The 13,945-nt window shown below is 48.0% G+C and overlaps 1 protein-coding gene and 1 long non-coding RNA gene across 5 annotated transcripts in view; one reads left to right on the forward strand and one right to left on the reverse strand.

Annotated features, from left to right (window-relative positions):
- The window catches only part of LOC107052250, a 43,728-nt gene extending 40,115 nt beyond the window's left edge, over positions 1–3,613 (reverse strand). For all 4 annotated transcript variants that reach the window (XR_006931753.1, XR_005840696.2, XR_005840695.2 and 1 more), the window contains exons 1-2: positions 2,221–3,613; positions 1,610–1,816 (exon numbers count right to left, since the gene is read on the reverse strand). This is a non-coding gene — a long non-coding RNA (uncharacterized LOC107052250). The remainder of the gene's footprint in view (positions 1–1,609; positions 1,817–2,220) is intronic.
- A 1,757-nt stretch (positions 3,614–5,370) lies between these two features.
- Positions 5,371–13,945, forward strand: part of HLF (HLF, PAR bZIP transcription factor) — a 33,392-nt gene continuing 24,817 nt past the window's right edge. The window contains exons 1-2 of the mRNA XM_415649.8: positions 5,371–5,660; positions 6,626–6,961. Coding sequence (XP_415649.4) covers positions 5,555–5,660; positions 6,626–6,961 — 442 coding nt within the window. The 5' untranslated portion in view covers positions 5,371–5,554. The remainder of the gene's footprint in view (positions 5,661–6,625; positions 6,962–13,945) is intronic.

The following is a 13,945-nucleotide window of genomic DNA, read 5'->3' on the forward strand; positions in this document are numbered from 1 at the left end:
TTCCGATTAGTGATGCTGGCAAGCAGCCATCTAAAAAGCCTCTATTTCTTCCTTTGATAAGTTTGAAACAGCTATAGCAAACAGTAAAAATAAGATCACAGCCTTCTTTCTTCTGTCAATCAAAATGATGTATTCTCCAGGTCAAAGCCATTTAAGGGAAAACACAGGAGGACATCTTTATTTCCTTGCATGTGTGCAGTTGCATGGCCATAGAATACTGGTTATGTTTATGCCCTTTGGCAATTTAAAAAAATAAAAATAAAACCCACCAGTGCCTATGGAAATGCTACACGGCAAGGTCATTAAATATATATATATTTTTTTAAAGGGTTAAAATGAATGGGAGTAAAATGAATGCAGATCTGTTTTAATATGAGACCAGTTATTATCTGATGATTTCAGAATAGGTTGCTGCCCAAGGCTTTCAATATAGCTTGTAGTCTAAATCCTGACCAGGAAAATATATAGGCAAGAATATCTTTAGTCCAGATATAGACAATTATGCCTCTACATATCCATATATCAAGGCTGATAACTTTAAAATAAAATACAATATTAAAAAAAGGCAAAGATAGAATAAAGCAATGAAAAGCAATGATTCTATGGTTTCTTGTGTCTGCATGAACATCAAAGGTTTGTACAATGCAGCTGCCAGCTGCCACTATAACTTCTGCATTTCATTTAAATGCACAAAAATAGTTTTACAAAGCTGAACTTGTTTGAAATGGCAACTGTTACACATCTCTCTTAAGGTATTTTTGTCTTCTATAAGGACATGTCTCCTTTAAGGACAGACATTAGTAGTCTACTCTCAGTAGATTAATAATCTATTTCTCTACTCTTTCAGAAGACAAAACAGGCAGCAGGAACTCTGCAGGGGGCTGCTGGCCACAGCTGAGGGAGAAGCAGAAGGACTTGCAGTGTGGCTGCCCAGGCTCTGCTCCTTGCACTCTGAGCACAATTCCCAGTGTGTAGCTGCTCCGTCCTGAGTCACAGCAGGCGGCAGCCCCGGACACTGCTAAGGCAGAGCCAACAAATGGTTATGGGAAAATACTTCCACTTCCTTTTGGTAAACACTGAGCATACAACCGAAATCCAGATTTTGAATGCTCAGTATTAGCAAAGCTTATTCAATATTTGGAAATGCATTTTAAAAATCCAAGTTACTAATACTTTTTTTCTTTTTCCCACCCAAGCCCTTTTAAACCATAATCTTTAGAGATCTAATCAGTCTTGCTATATCAAATAAAGGAGGGAGTTGTGTGCACAGAATGCAAGGTACATTTGCCTCTTAAAATGGTAGTTGCTGTTCATTTCTGTGTTGCTTCATGGTACTTACAAATGTAGGTTTCAAAATACATGAAAAGCGTGGTAGACTGGTATTACACATACTCAATGTATATATTCTGATACTTCAGATAGCAACAGATTCCAACTGATTCTTTTTATTTATGAGAGATTTTTTTAAAAGGCCATAAGAGAGACATGAGGATAGATTTTAAGGAAGGGTGCTGCAGCCTGATCCTGGGGCCAAGAATCTTTTCCACTACTGCATATAACTGAGCGGGAGAACATTTTGGAGTGGGGAGGAGGGGGGGGGAAATCTCACCTGCAAGCCTTAATGGATCCTCTCCTTCAGGATAAACTGCATACAGACTAGTAACGAGCCCTCCTGCACTGCTTGCTGTTCTTTTAAAATGTGTGCTGCTATGATGATTCTTTCATAAAAAGACATAGCATGACTTCTAATGCCTTTGTTTGGAAGGTTGATTGCTGTCTGCAGGACTTGTCCCACTTTTCCAGCAGGTCAGGCTTCCTTGAGAACGTAAAGAGGTTCATTGTATTTCAATGTTCTTAATAAATACCACAAGATTAAAAACTGGTTTTCTGTACTTTTTTTAAGAGTAAAATCTGGGAACGAGGCGTCTGTTACAGAACTGAGCCCAGAAGTACAGACAGAAAGGAATCCCAAGCTTTGGGCAGCTGCCTTGCAAGCCTCTGGAGCCCAGGGCACTGGTCAGATTTTAGTGGGTGTTCAGTATGGAATTTTACAAATCCAGATCTGATAAGCCTGAACATGTAGAACACTTGAGGCTAAATTCTGCCTGACCTTCCCCAGCACCATGCCTCTGGCAAGCTCGCTAGAAACAGCCATTTGAAGTCAGAGAAATCTGGGTCATTGACTTCACTAGAAACTCTGAATAAGGAAGAGATGCTCACCTTTCACTCCTTCCTTCTGTTACAGCTCTGACTGGGGATAGGATGTTTCATTCTCTGCTTGTGGGTGCTCTTCTATCTCCAGTAAAACCAGCGCCAAGTTCCAAAATCAAACAGCCTAAGCATGTAAGAACAGCTATTTCTAACTGCCTTCCTGCTGCACGCAAGCCAAAAGTGAAGGAGCCGAGCACGGAGGAAGGATCAAACTGTTTCTCCCACTGGCACCAGCTGGGAGTTACCCTTGGTCAGATCAACGTCCAACTGCAGAGCAGGCCAGCCACTTCTCTGTGGCTTGTCTCAGTCCAGCTGTGTCATCTCATTTCACCAGCCAGTCACACCTGCGGGGTCTAAACAGCTCCCCCAGGGCACCAGGTGCTTGGAACAGTCCTGAGAGGTTGGTTAATGCTGGGAGAGGTTATGGTTGATTTAAAAAAATACAGCAAAGTATTAATTCCAAAAATGCAGTCATCGTTGAGAGTAACACTCACTGAGTTCAAACCAGGTCAGCTGTCCAGGCGAGTACATGTATTTGATCTACTGTCATGGTCAGGGCTGACTGTAAATGTTGGCAGCAGAAATCATCACTCTTGCAGCTCCCAGCACATAAGCAGTAACTGGTTATTTTTCTGAGAACTGGAATGCCTCTTGGCACTGCCCCCGGATTACTTCAGAGAGCTTCCTCTGCCATCACCCCAAAGCTGTTCCAAACCTTTCTCTCCCACATCCATTAAAACCTTTGAAAAAATGAAACAATAGAAACGGAGGGGGCAGAGCACAGCTCCTTCAGCACAGCTCCCTGCTCAGAGGAGCCGCAGCAGTGCGCCCAGCTGTGCACCGTGCGGGCAGTGAGCGCAGGGCAGAGTGCGCTGCTGGGGCTCCGTGCCCCCCTTCAGAAGCTGCTGGCTCTGAGCTCCGCCTGGGATGTGGGTGTCTAAACGCGAACGCTTGGCTTTCTGTGCACCTCTGAGTAACGGGTCCTGTGGGGCAGATGGAGGTGGACTGACACCCGAGGCCAAGCTGGGGGTGCTCGGCTGTTTTAGACCTCAAACAAAGGCTGAAACCGTTGTGTTCTGCACGTCTTCGCGCAGCCTGCAGGAGGGCGGTGCGCGCCCCGTGACAAACGGAGCTATTTCAGCCACGGGGAACCACTTCTCTGCGCGCACCCCAAAGCCCGCTCTCCTGCCTTATGCAGCCTCCCCGCTACTTTTGCCATTTTGTCCCCTCCAAAAAACGCATTTAGAAGACAGAAGCGGCAGCCGCTGCCGGCTCGCAGGGGCCGAGGTCCCGTGAGGTGAGGCGAGGCGAGGCGAGGCGCGACGCAGGGGGCGGGGCGGGGCGCGTGGAGCGACCGTTGCGGCGGTTCCACGCTGTGGCGCTGCTGCGGGCGGCGCGCGGGGCTCCGCGTGCTGCGATTGGCCCAAAGTAGGTCAGCCCGCGCGCTCACGTGACGGCCCCGAGCGCCCTCCTCCCCCCCCCCCACCGCCGCCGCGGGGCTCGCGCCCCCAGCTGTGCTCCCGCCGGGCCCCGCGGGGAGAAGGGCGCCTCACATGTGGCGGTGCCTGCGTGCTAAGTTGTATTTCCAATTGGCTTTGCTAGGCAAGAATTGCATAGAGGAAAAAAGAAAATTTTTTTGGGAAGATTTGTTCTTAACTTCCATGTGTGGAGGTTGCTCCGAAAGTAATGCCTCCTACTTATTTCCGTGGGAACTGACAGATAGGAAGAGCACAACAACACTATCTGATAGGGCACGTTTTCAACTACAAGACGCAGCGCTTCATCGCAGTCGCCAACATTAGCTGTGCATTTTCACCAGCGATGAACAAGAGCTGCGTGCCGTGCTCATAAAGACCCGCACCGGCAGAGGTGACCCTTCTGTCCCACTGCTGGAACGCACCAGCGCCCCTCAGCGCTCACATCCACTGCTTGGCCCCCATCAGCATCCAGCAGGCATCAATGAACGGCAGTGGGTGCGATTTTTTCAGCACGGAGGAATTCAGTTCCACCCCTTTGCTCCATCCACACTCCCGTGTCAGACACCATTCTGTCAGACCGCCCCTCTGCTGCCATCACACCGAAATGGAACGGGATATTGGTGGGAAGGTTCAACCTCCGCTGCCGTACCGCCGACATCCGCCTCTGACATCGTGGGCCAACACGCTAACACGGGAGGCATTACTTTCGGAGCAGCCCTCGTACCTATGCCACAAGTCGGCTCTGCACCACCCACCTGATGGCGGGGCTGGTGCATTCAGGCCCCCTGGGACACAGATGGCAGCCCAGCGGCTGCTCCCGGTACCGCAGCTCCAGCACCACGTGCACTCGAGCCCTCTTCTCCCTCTCCCCGCTGCTCCGCACACCGGGCAGCGCTGGTTGATCCTTCCCGGCGCCGGGAGCGCTCCGTGCCGTGTTGTGCCCCGCGCCCCATTGCTTTGTTTTGCTTTGTGCAGGTACAAATCTAAACACAGCCTGTCCTGCCCAACTGACAAGCGTTGAAGCAGCAGTTTCAGCGCTGCTCTTTCCTTACACTCGCAGCTGTGCCCATTCCCCCCGTGCTGGCACACCTTTCCTTTGTCACTTCACCAATTCCCCTCAGTTTATTCGTTCTTTATGCCGTGCAGAAGAAACACTCCGTACCATAACCTCACGAGCACTGCCCATCTACGTCGCTCCCTCTCTACTTTTGCAATTCAAGCTTTCCAAGGACAGCAGTTTGGCCCTCAGCGGTCCGTACGTGGCAGCGCCCCGGCCCGCTCACGCTGCTCTCCCAGCGGCACGCACGGCCCGGCCGGAGGGACCCGCAGCGCCGCGGGCACGGCCGAGGGCTCCCGCGGAGCGCCGCGCGGGGTCACGCGGTTGACGCGCAGCGCGCTGCCTCTCGGTTACCACGGAAACGGGGCCGGGCCCGGGGCAGGCGCGAGGAGCGCGACGCATGGGCAGGGCCCGCCGCCCCCCGCCCCGCCCCGCCCCGCCCCGCCGCGGGCAACGGCCGCCGCGCGTGCCGCTGAGGGGGCGCGGCTGTGGCGACTCCTCCCCAGGGCGGTGCTGAGGGCCGGGGCCGCCCGCCTCCCCCCCCCCCGCGCCAATGGCGGGGCCGTGCCGCTCGTGACGTCAGCAGCGGCAGCGCCTGCACATGGGCGCGCGGCCGGGGCGCGCGGCGCACAGCGGGAGCGGCGGTGCCGGAGGAGCTGCGCGGCGGAGGCGCTTCTCCCGCTCCCTCTGCCCGGCGGTCCGCAGCCGTCCCTCGGCCCGGCCTCGCAACCCTCGTTTCGCCGCGGCACCGCCAGAGGAAGGGTGAAGGAGCCGCTGCCGCGCAGCTCGCCCCGAGGGAAAGCCCACCATGTCGCGGCCGCTCCCGCTGAACCCCACCTTCCTACCTCCCACCTACGGGGTGCTGAAGTCCCTGCTGGAAAACCCGCTCAAGCTGCCGCTCGCTCACGAAGACGGTGAGGCCTCCCGGGCGGCCGCAGCCCCGCGCTCCCCCCGCCGCCCCTCCGCGCCCCTCGCAGCGCGCCCCGAAATGGCGGCTCAGCGCCGCCCCCCGCGCCGCTGCCGTCCCCCGCGCGGTTCGGTACCGGGACGGCTTCGCTGCAGCGTCGGGCGCTGCCGCCCTGACCCGGCGCTTGTCCGCCGCCGCGGAGGGCTGCGAGCCCCGGTTCGGCCTCAGCCCCGCAGCTCCACGGGAGCGGAGAGCCGTGAGGGGCCGGAGGTCCCGCAGAGCCGCGGGCGGTCCCGGGCCGTTCGGTGCGGTGCGGGCGCGGCGCTGCCGGCCGTGTCCCTTCGGGGTCTCCCAAACGTCTGAGGAAAATCAGGTGTTTCCCTGCAGCTCTTCGTTGGGATCGCTGCCGTTGTAGGGACGGGTAGGAAACATCGCTTGAACTTTTTTTTTTTCGCTTTGATTCTACCCGTGAACATCAGCGTAGGGCCGGTCAGACCTTGCCGCTCTGAGTCAGAAACTTTAAAGGTTAATAGCGTTATTTCTTCAAATGATATATTTTGTGATTAGCTGCTGAGTGTGAGGCAGCCTTGCCACCTTAAAGCAAGCAAAACAGTTATTAAATTCAAGGTTCTAAGGGTTCTAACAAACCCTTCAGGTTTAGGTCGAGACCGTTCCTTTCCAGCAGGATACAGCAGTGTCTCCCAGCTTGCTGTTACTCACATGCTGGCTTCAAATCCATGCATGCAATGAGATCCTTAACTAAAAGGAGCAGGAAAAAACCAGGCATGGTTGTGTCCAGCAAAGGTGCTTGGTTATCACAACCCTTCTGCTCTGCACCTAACTGAGTGGATCAAGGGAGCTGATTTTATAAAGCAGATGCCCAATTTCCCTGCACTCTCGGCTGTGAGAAATAAGGAGTGGCAGTGTTTTAATTACTCAGCTCTTACATCTTTGTTGTCTGGTTTGTTTAAGCATTCGGTAAAGAAAAAGACAAAGAGAAGAAGTTAGAGGATGACAGCACCAGTACCACAGTCCCTCAGTCTGCTTTCTTGGGCCCGACATTATGGGACAAGACGCTGCCATACGATGGAGACACTTTCCAGTTGGAATACATGGACCTGGAAGAGTTCCTCTCAGAAAATGGCATTCCACCCAGCCCAAACCAGCACGAGCATAGCCCACACCAGCCAGGTCTGCAGCAAGCTACCTCAGCATCCCCTTCTGTCATGGACCTCAGCAGCAGGGCTTCTACTTCAGTCCACCCAGGCATGGTGTCGCAGAACTGCATGCAGAGCCCGGTCAGACCAGGTAAATCAGCCCTCAGAGCTTCCTCTGGATTGTGGCATGAGCCTTCCTCCCCACTGTACATCATTGCTTCTCAGTGTATGGTTGGCAGGCAGTTTAGAGAGGGCTGATGTGATTCATGGCATTTGTACTCAGAAAAGGAAAGTAGCTCTAGGTACTGGTAAGCTGCTCTGTAGGGATTTTTGCTTAACTAATGTCAGGAAGCTGCAAGAATTCCAAGAAAACTTTCCTGTTGTCTCTTCTTCTTTGGTAGCCTAGCTAACAGCAGATGGAAAACACATGAGCAAAATAACAAGGTGTATATGCCATGGTGTGAGATGAACAGGGAAAAGGACTGTTAAAGTGGATGGATTTTTTTTACCCATATTTGAGTTGTAGCCTTGGTAATTACTTTTAAGATAATCCTTAGACCATGCTTCCTGTTGAAAATTTTGGCTGTAATCTTATTCCTTATTGAGCACGGTAAAATTTGCCACAGTTATGTGGAACAAACTAAATCTTGTAACTACATTATAACCTCTCTTAAAGTAGCAAAGGCTGAGTACAACTCTGTCCCGAGTTAACATGTTACACCTATAGTTACTTTTAGTTCGAGGCAAAAAAAAAAATTGACATGGAGCCAGTTTGTGATCATAACACATTTCAAACCTGTTTGGTGTCAGTGGAACTCTTCTATTTGTTTATTAACGCTTCAAACAGTCCCTTTAGAGACAGCAGTGCACATCTAGAGTAACTGCTCTGGCTTGACACCAGCACAGCTGAGATCATGGCCTGGAGAATAGTGTCAACATTAAAGTTCGGAAAATGTGGAACTTTGCTTTTTTTTCCCCCCTGAAAAAAGAAGCCTAAGGGTGACTTATTGTGCTCTTCTGCTCTCACAAGGTTTGCTGGAGCAAAGCGTGCTCATGGGAGCAGGAAACCGCTCCTCTCCATTCTGCTTGATCGCTTGCCACGCTCAGCGTGCGAAGTCATTGTCAGAGTCATCTGATAAGGAGGCAAAATAAATAAATAGAAGGACAAAAGTTGCAAAGCAGGATGAAGTAGAAAAGTCTTAAAAGTCTATAACATGCCTTTCTCATTAAAAAGAAGTAAAGCACCCCCAGAGCACCCCAAACGTGTCAACAGAGCCTTTGGCCCCAAGTCACAGACGTGTGTTCGGTCGTGGATTTTGTTTGCTCACTGTATGTGGGTTTTACTTCATTTCTGTATTTCAGTTTCAAGGCATTTCTTAGTTAACCAGTAACTTGTGAGCTCTCCCAGTGTTAAAATATATCTGGAGTTGGCAGGAGTGGAATCTAAAACAAAATCTTGCTTTTCCCAAGTGAGTTTTTAAAAATAGTATGGGTATGCTACCCCATTTTCTGTCACTTGTGCATTAAAAGCAGATAATCTGTCCTCATTCTTCTCAGGAGAGCCTGGTTATGGGCCAGGCTTTTAATGATCACCTGTCAGAATTTATTTGTGATCAGCTGCGTGCACGGCTTGTTTTCATCTCATTGATTTTTGGGTTTTTCCCTGAGCTGTTTGCAGCTTGGGGTTACTAACTTCTCCCACTAGGAACTGTGTGCTCCTTTACTGTTGTAAAAGGAGTCAGGTCTCTTGGAATAGGATAAAGCTTCTTAACTTGAAGGTATTTTTTTTCCCCATGCCATATTGTCTTAAGAATACTGTGTTTTTTGATTAAACTTCAGGTTTTTTTAACTCATTTTCTTAGCAGTTATGTTTTTTCCCTACTTGCGGGTACTGTGACTTAACAGTAGTGTTGTTAGTTGTCCAGTTGTTGGGATATTTTTGTGTTGTCATGGGAAAAGTCATATCAATAATCTGTTTTAAGATAAGATAGAACTTATCTTAAAAAAAAAAATCAGTTAAATAAAAATGTCCATTTAAAGTTATCATGAAAGTGCCATGAAAGGTAAATATGCTGCTTTGAAATATGAAAGTTTGTCTGAAAGCGAAATGCTAAAATCATTACACTGGAACTTCTTGGTTAAAAAAAGTCCTGTAGGACTTTTAAAAACTATTTTTATAAACTCACATGAATCGAGGTTACTTTAATTGATGTGGACTGCTGTTTCCCTGTGCATAGCTGTTTTAGTTTGTATCATTGGAAAGAAAGCAACAACAGAGTCTGAAATAGTTTCATTAAAATTAATTTCTCATGATCTTACTTTAAGAAAACTGATTTTTTTTTTTAGGTGATAGCACTTCTTAAACAGTTTTGTACTCTGGATTCTGTTTTAATTGATATTATAATGTAAGCATGTGGACTGGGGCTGAAGGGAGGATCAAATGCTATGCTTCTCACGTCCCTGCTTTACCCGACTCCAGGGCAGTTAGCGTCAGCACATCACATGCAGCTGGCCACAGATCTTACAGTGCACATAGTGTGTATGTGGAAGGCTGTGTGAGGGGGTCTGGAACACCACATGTGGTTTACGTGTCTTTATGTTGCCTCTCAGACATAGAGGGGTCTGCAGAAAACTGGCTTAAGACTTAATTTTGTGCATGTGTTGAAATGCACGGCTTACCTATCTGAGTGGCATCACTGGCTTCTATGGATATGCATTTTATGCTATTTCTGGAAGAGATGTGGGAATTTGCCTTGGCTTTCAGTGAGAAGTATGCTTGGGCCCACCGGAGCTGGACTGACTGTGGCTGTAAACGTGACATTACAAAATCCTCAGGGAGAGAGGAAAACAAACGAACAAACTAAAATGGAACAACAATAAATTCCTTATAAATAGAACTGATTTTTTTTATTTCCAGCTTGGGTTGTCTGATTGTTAGAGAAATGTTCTGTCTCACCAGTTTATCATCTTTCCTTTCTGGATTATAGTAAAGGTTAAAGTAAGCACCTACGTTGCCATCAATTCCTGTTTTGGGAATCTCTGTGTAGGGAAAAAGTGATTTGCTGTTGAATGGGAGGGATGCAGGATAATGGTTTTTGTAAGACTGAAATCAAATGCATCTCCTGTTCACAGTACCTTCTGTTAATGAACAGTATTTTGATTTATTTTAGTATTGCAAACAATCATCCATTAAAACATAGTATTTTCTCTCTGTATTGGATGCTGATCAGTTGGTTGAAAACTAAGCTCCTTCAGAAAAAGAGTTCTTGATACAGATAGCTTTAGTAAGTGTACCTCCATTTAACTGTGGACTCCTTGAAGGGAACTGGGAGTACTCATAGCTGCTTGTACATAAAGGGAGGATCAGATTTTGCAGTTAATTGGTCAGTAGTTGCTTTTATCCGCCTGTTCTCTCTGTGCCACCTTTACTTGGATGAAGTGGGGAGAAGTGTAAAGGGTTTGGGTTCAGAAACCAACCTGGAGGAATGCTCTACTTAGAAAATGTGTTCTTTGAGGTTTATATGTCAAGTTTGTTTGCCACCAAAGCATTGGATATGGAGCTGTGTCACAGAAGGTACGAGCACACTGATGTCCCATGTATTATTACAGCCCAGCTCCCTATGGCAGACAGGGCCTTGGAAGGCTTACAAAGCCCTCCCTGTCTTTGCATTTCCATGTCAGTGGTTTTTGCTCTGTGATGTTTGGTTGCTGGGTTCTCTGGTCAACTTGAGCAGGAGCCCCTGAAAATAAAGGGGAGAAAAAAATAGAAAAAAGAGAAAAACAAGCTTTGTAATCTGTTGCAGATATACATATATGTATATATATGCCAAATATAAACTGTTGCTTTCATTAACAAAGTAGAGATTCAGAAGTGCACTGATCAGAAAGCTGAAAGCCACTTCTATTTGAATTGTGCTCTCCCAACTCCCCTCCTGCGAGAGCATGGAGATTTTTATTCGATGCCATATTGTATGTGCTCAGTGGGGAGGTGTCATCTAAAGCACGTTATCCATTACTTCTTGCTTGTTGCATAGATACAGGGTTGTAATGATGGACAGTGGGCAGGGCTGGGTGGGTTTTGGTGTTCTCTCCACTCCCCTCTGAGCTGGGCGTACCCTCTGGCTGGGGATGGCTGCCTCTGCTGCATCCAGCCTTCCAGCTGCACGCTGGGAATGCCTTGGTGAGGGGGCAGCCCACAGAAGGGTGTGTGTGCAACACTCCCTGCATTGTAGTCCTCCTTCCCATGTGTTTCTTAACGTGACCTCCTCTTCTAGCCGGCCTCTGCAGTGCGAAGGGCAGTGCTTCCAGCAGACAGCTTGGATAAAGAATCCTCTCCGAAGCTTTAATCTTTGTTTACAAGCAGCCAATAGGTGTTGCGTGAGCCATAACCTGAGCCCCCCTTTTTCAGAAGCAAAGGATTCCACCTCTGGCACTGAGAAGGGCTGGGAATTTCCTGACCCTTGGCGTCCCACGTGATAACTTGGGAATGACCGGCCAAGCCGCCAGGCAGGCTGGTACCAGAGCTGCTCTTCACATTGCCTCTCACGTGAGGCTCTGAATGGCTGCTGCCTGCGTGACCATGTGCTCAGGCACGTGGCAGTCCCCTGTGCAGCCTGCTCAGCACAGCTTTTGCTGGAGCAGCAGGCATGCGTGCGTGGCTGTGTGCTCCTGCTGCTACCAGCCGCTACCGAAACCGCAGCGAAGTGGAAAAGCGCAGCTCTGTGGACTGCAGCAGCAAGGAGGGTGCAGCGTGCAGGCGAGCCTCACAAACTGCTTTCTGGATCAAAGGAAGATGCAGAATATATTCTGGCAAATATTAAAAATAGCCTGTCACGTGATAACGGGGAGGGGGAAAAGTGCTGAACGAACAAGCCTTGTTAATGCTAGAAGCAAGAACATCGAGTCTCTGTCAGAAGATCTAATTTTAATATTTGCTGCCAAAATTTGATTATTGGTTAAATAATTGCTCAGCTACATGAAAGAACTTGAAGTTTCTTAGGAGTTCAAACAGTAAACAGCAAGGAAGACCTTGGGTTTTGTACTGCTCTTTTAGAACATACCTGGCCTGCCTTTAAGTTCTTGTGTGGATCAGCACTTTCCACACCAACAGAGCCACTTCTGTGAGTCAGGGCGTCTCAGATTAGGAAGAGGATACACAGGGGGACAGTGGGTGCTTTTTCCCCTGAGGAAGGTATTTGAAGGATGCCTGAGAGTCAAACTTGTTGCAGTACTGTTGTCTTACTCGTAGCCCTGCTTCCCATCCCAGAAAGGCTGCCTAGTGCAGGGAGTTGCTTTTGAAGAAGCGAGCACACCCTGCAGTCTTTCATAGGGCTGAATCTTATAGTTAAGAGACAAGACGTCATCCAGAGATGTACATAAAGAAGACATTGATATTATCTGATTAGATGAAGCTACTAGGAAACATATTAAATTGCTGCAATCTCTCCATGCTTATGTGACAGATTGGCAATGGTGGGAGCTAGCTGTGGCCAGATTCTGCCAATTAATCTCAGTGATGAGTGCTTTACTCCTCATACAGTTAGTGATTTCAGTACAGCTTGTTGACTGCCCTCCCTCATCAGCTCCTAGGTGGAGCAGCAGAATGTCACCATCCATCCTCCTCTCATTTATCTCTGGATTTTTTTCTCTAGGAGGAGGGGGGTAGCTGGTTTCGGTGTACCCGTGGAGTTTTCTCAGACTGAAAGGACATATTTGTCATCAGTAAAGAGTACTTTAGAGCGTTATGAAATCAGAAGCTTGGTTGGCATTCTGCTTTATACGCTAATATAATTGTTAGCTTGCTTTTTTGAGGGCTCACTTCCATAAAATATTGCAATATTTTGTCTGAATCCCACAAAAGATGTTGAGAATCAGGAAAGTGCGTTTCAACTAAGTTATATCAAGGAAGAAGCTGTGGTTTGATCTATTCCATGTGAAGTAGATGGTGGGGGAAAAAAAAATTACTTAAACCTCAAATCCGATAGTAATGAGTGGAGCAAGTTATACATGAGGATTAAGTATAGAAAACAAATGTTGAAATGCACAATCAGTGTCAAAATGAATACATGATAAACAGATTCTGCAGCTTTTATGGCCTTTTTTTAATGAGTTGACAGCACTGAAGAAGCTTTCTGTTGGAAAGCTGAACTTGGTCCTGAGAGCTTCAGACATAATGTGGGGAAGGCTCCCGCAGGTAGGTGAGGCAGCACGTGTTTCACTGGCTTTTTTTTTTCTGCTTGGGCTCTTTGGAGCCATGCAGCTTTGTGCAGCTGAGGTGCCATCCATCACATTTGAAATGAATACGAGTTACTGTTCAACCTCTCACGTTTTCTGACACGCGTGAAGGTGTTGTATAGCTGCGCTTCCATGTTCTGTTCTCTGGTTGAATTGAATCTTGCCAGGCTGAAGTGGCACCCTTTGGTTTAAGGGTTCTCTGTTTCTCTTTGAGAGAAGCAGCTTTCGCTCTTCATATCTTACTGCTAGTGTTCTCTTGTTCACATTATTTGCCGTTTAATGAAAACAGGCACTGAGAATTTTGATGCTCTTTGCTCATATGCTTGTGTTTTGGTGCATGGACCCATGCAGGAGGAAGAAAAAAGGGTCCTAGAGAACTCAAGTCCTCGTTCAATGAAGCACAAATCTGGGTTATCACTGGACAGGTACCTATAGATCAGTGTATGAGTAGGCATGTACTATAAGCAGATGCCCAAGAGACCTACATCAGTAGCTCATCTGCAGTGAAGTGTTAGCTAGTCAGGTGTAAAAGCAGAGAGGCAAAAATGCACTTTTTGGCAAAGATTGGTGGAGGATGGAGAATGGTTTAGAAAAGTTCTTCCAATTAGCCTTAGGGAGCTCAGCTTGCTATAAATTCTTTGTTCTGGAACGTGGCTGTGGACAATAGGTCAAAGATTAAGTAATTCATTACAGAGCTGGTTGGTACTCCTGAATGTAATAAACAAATGGACAGAGCTTTCCATCCATAGCAAGATCCATTACTTTGGATGGCAATGATTGGACCTTAGTTTTGTTTTTGAAATGCTTGCAAGGCTCCCCAGCTCTCTTAGTCCTTGTGTGCAGACACAGCTGTTTGAGGTGACCTGGTAAATGCAGTAACTGTGATAAAGGGGAACAAATT

The sequence above is a fragment of the Gallus gallus genome, chromosome 18 (assembly GCF_016699485.2).
Source record: "Gallus gallus isolate bGalGal1 chromosome 18, bGalGal1.mat.broiler.GRCg7b, whole genome shotgun sequence".
Taxonomy (NCBI): domain Eukaryota; kingdom Metazoa; phylum Chordata; class Aves; order Galliformes; family Phasianidae; genus Gallus; species Gallus gallus.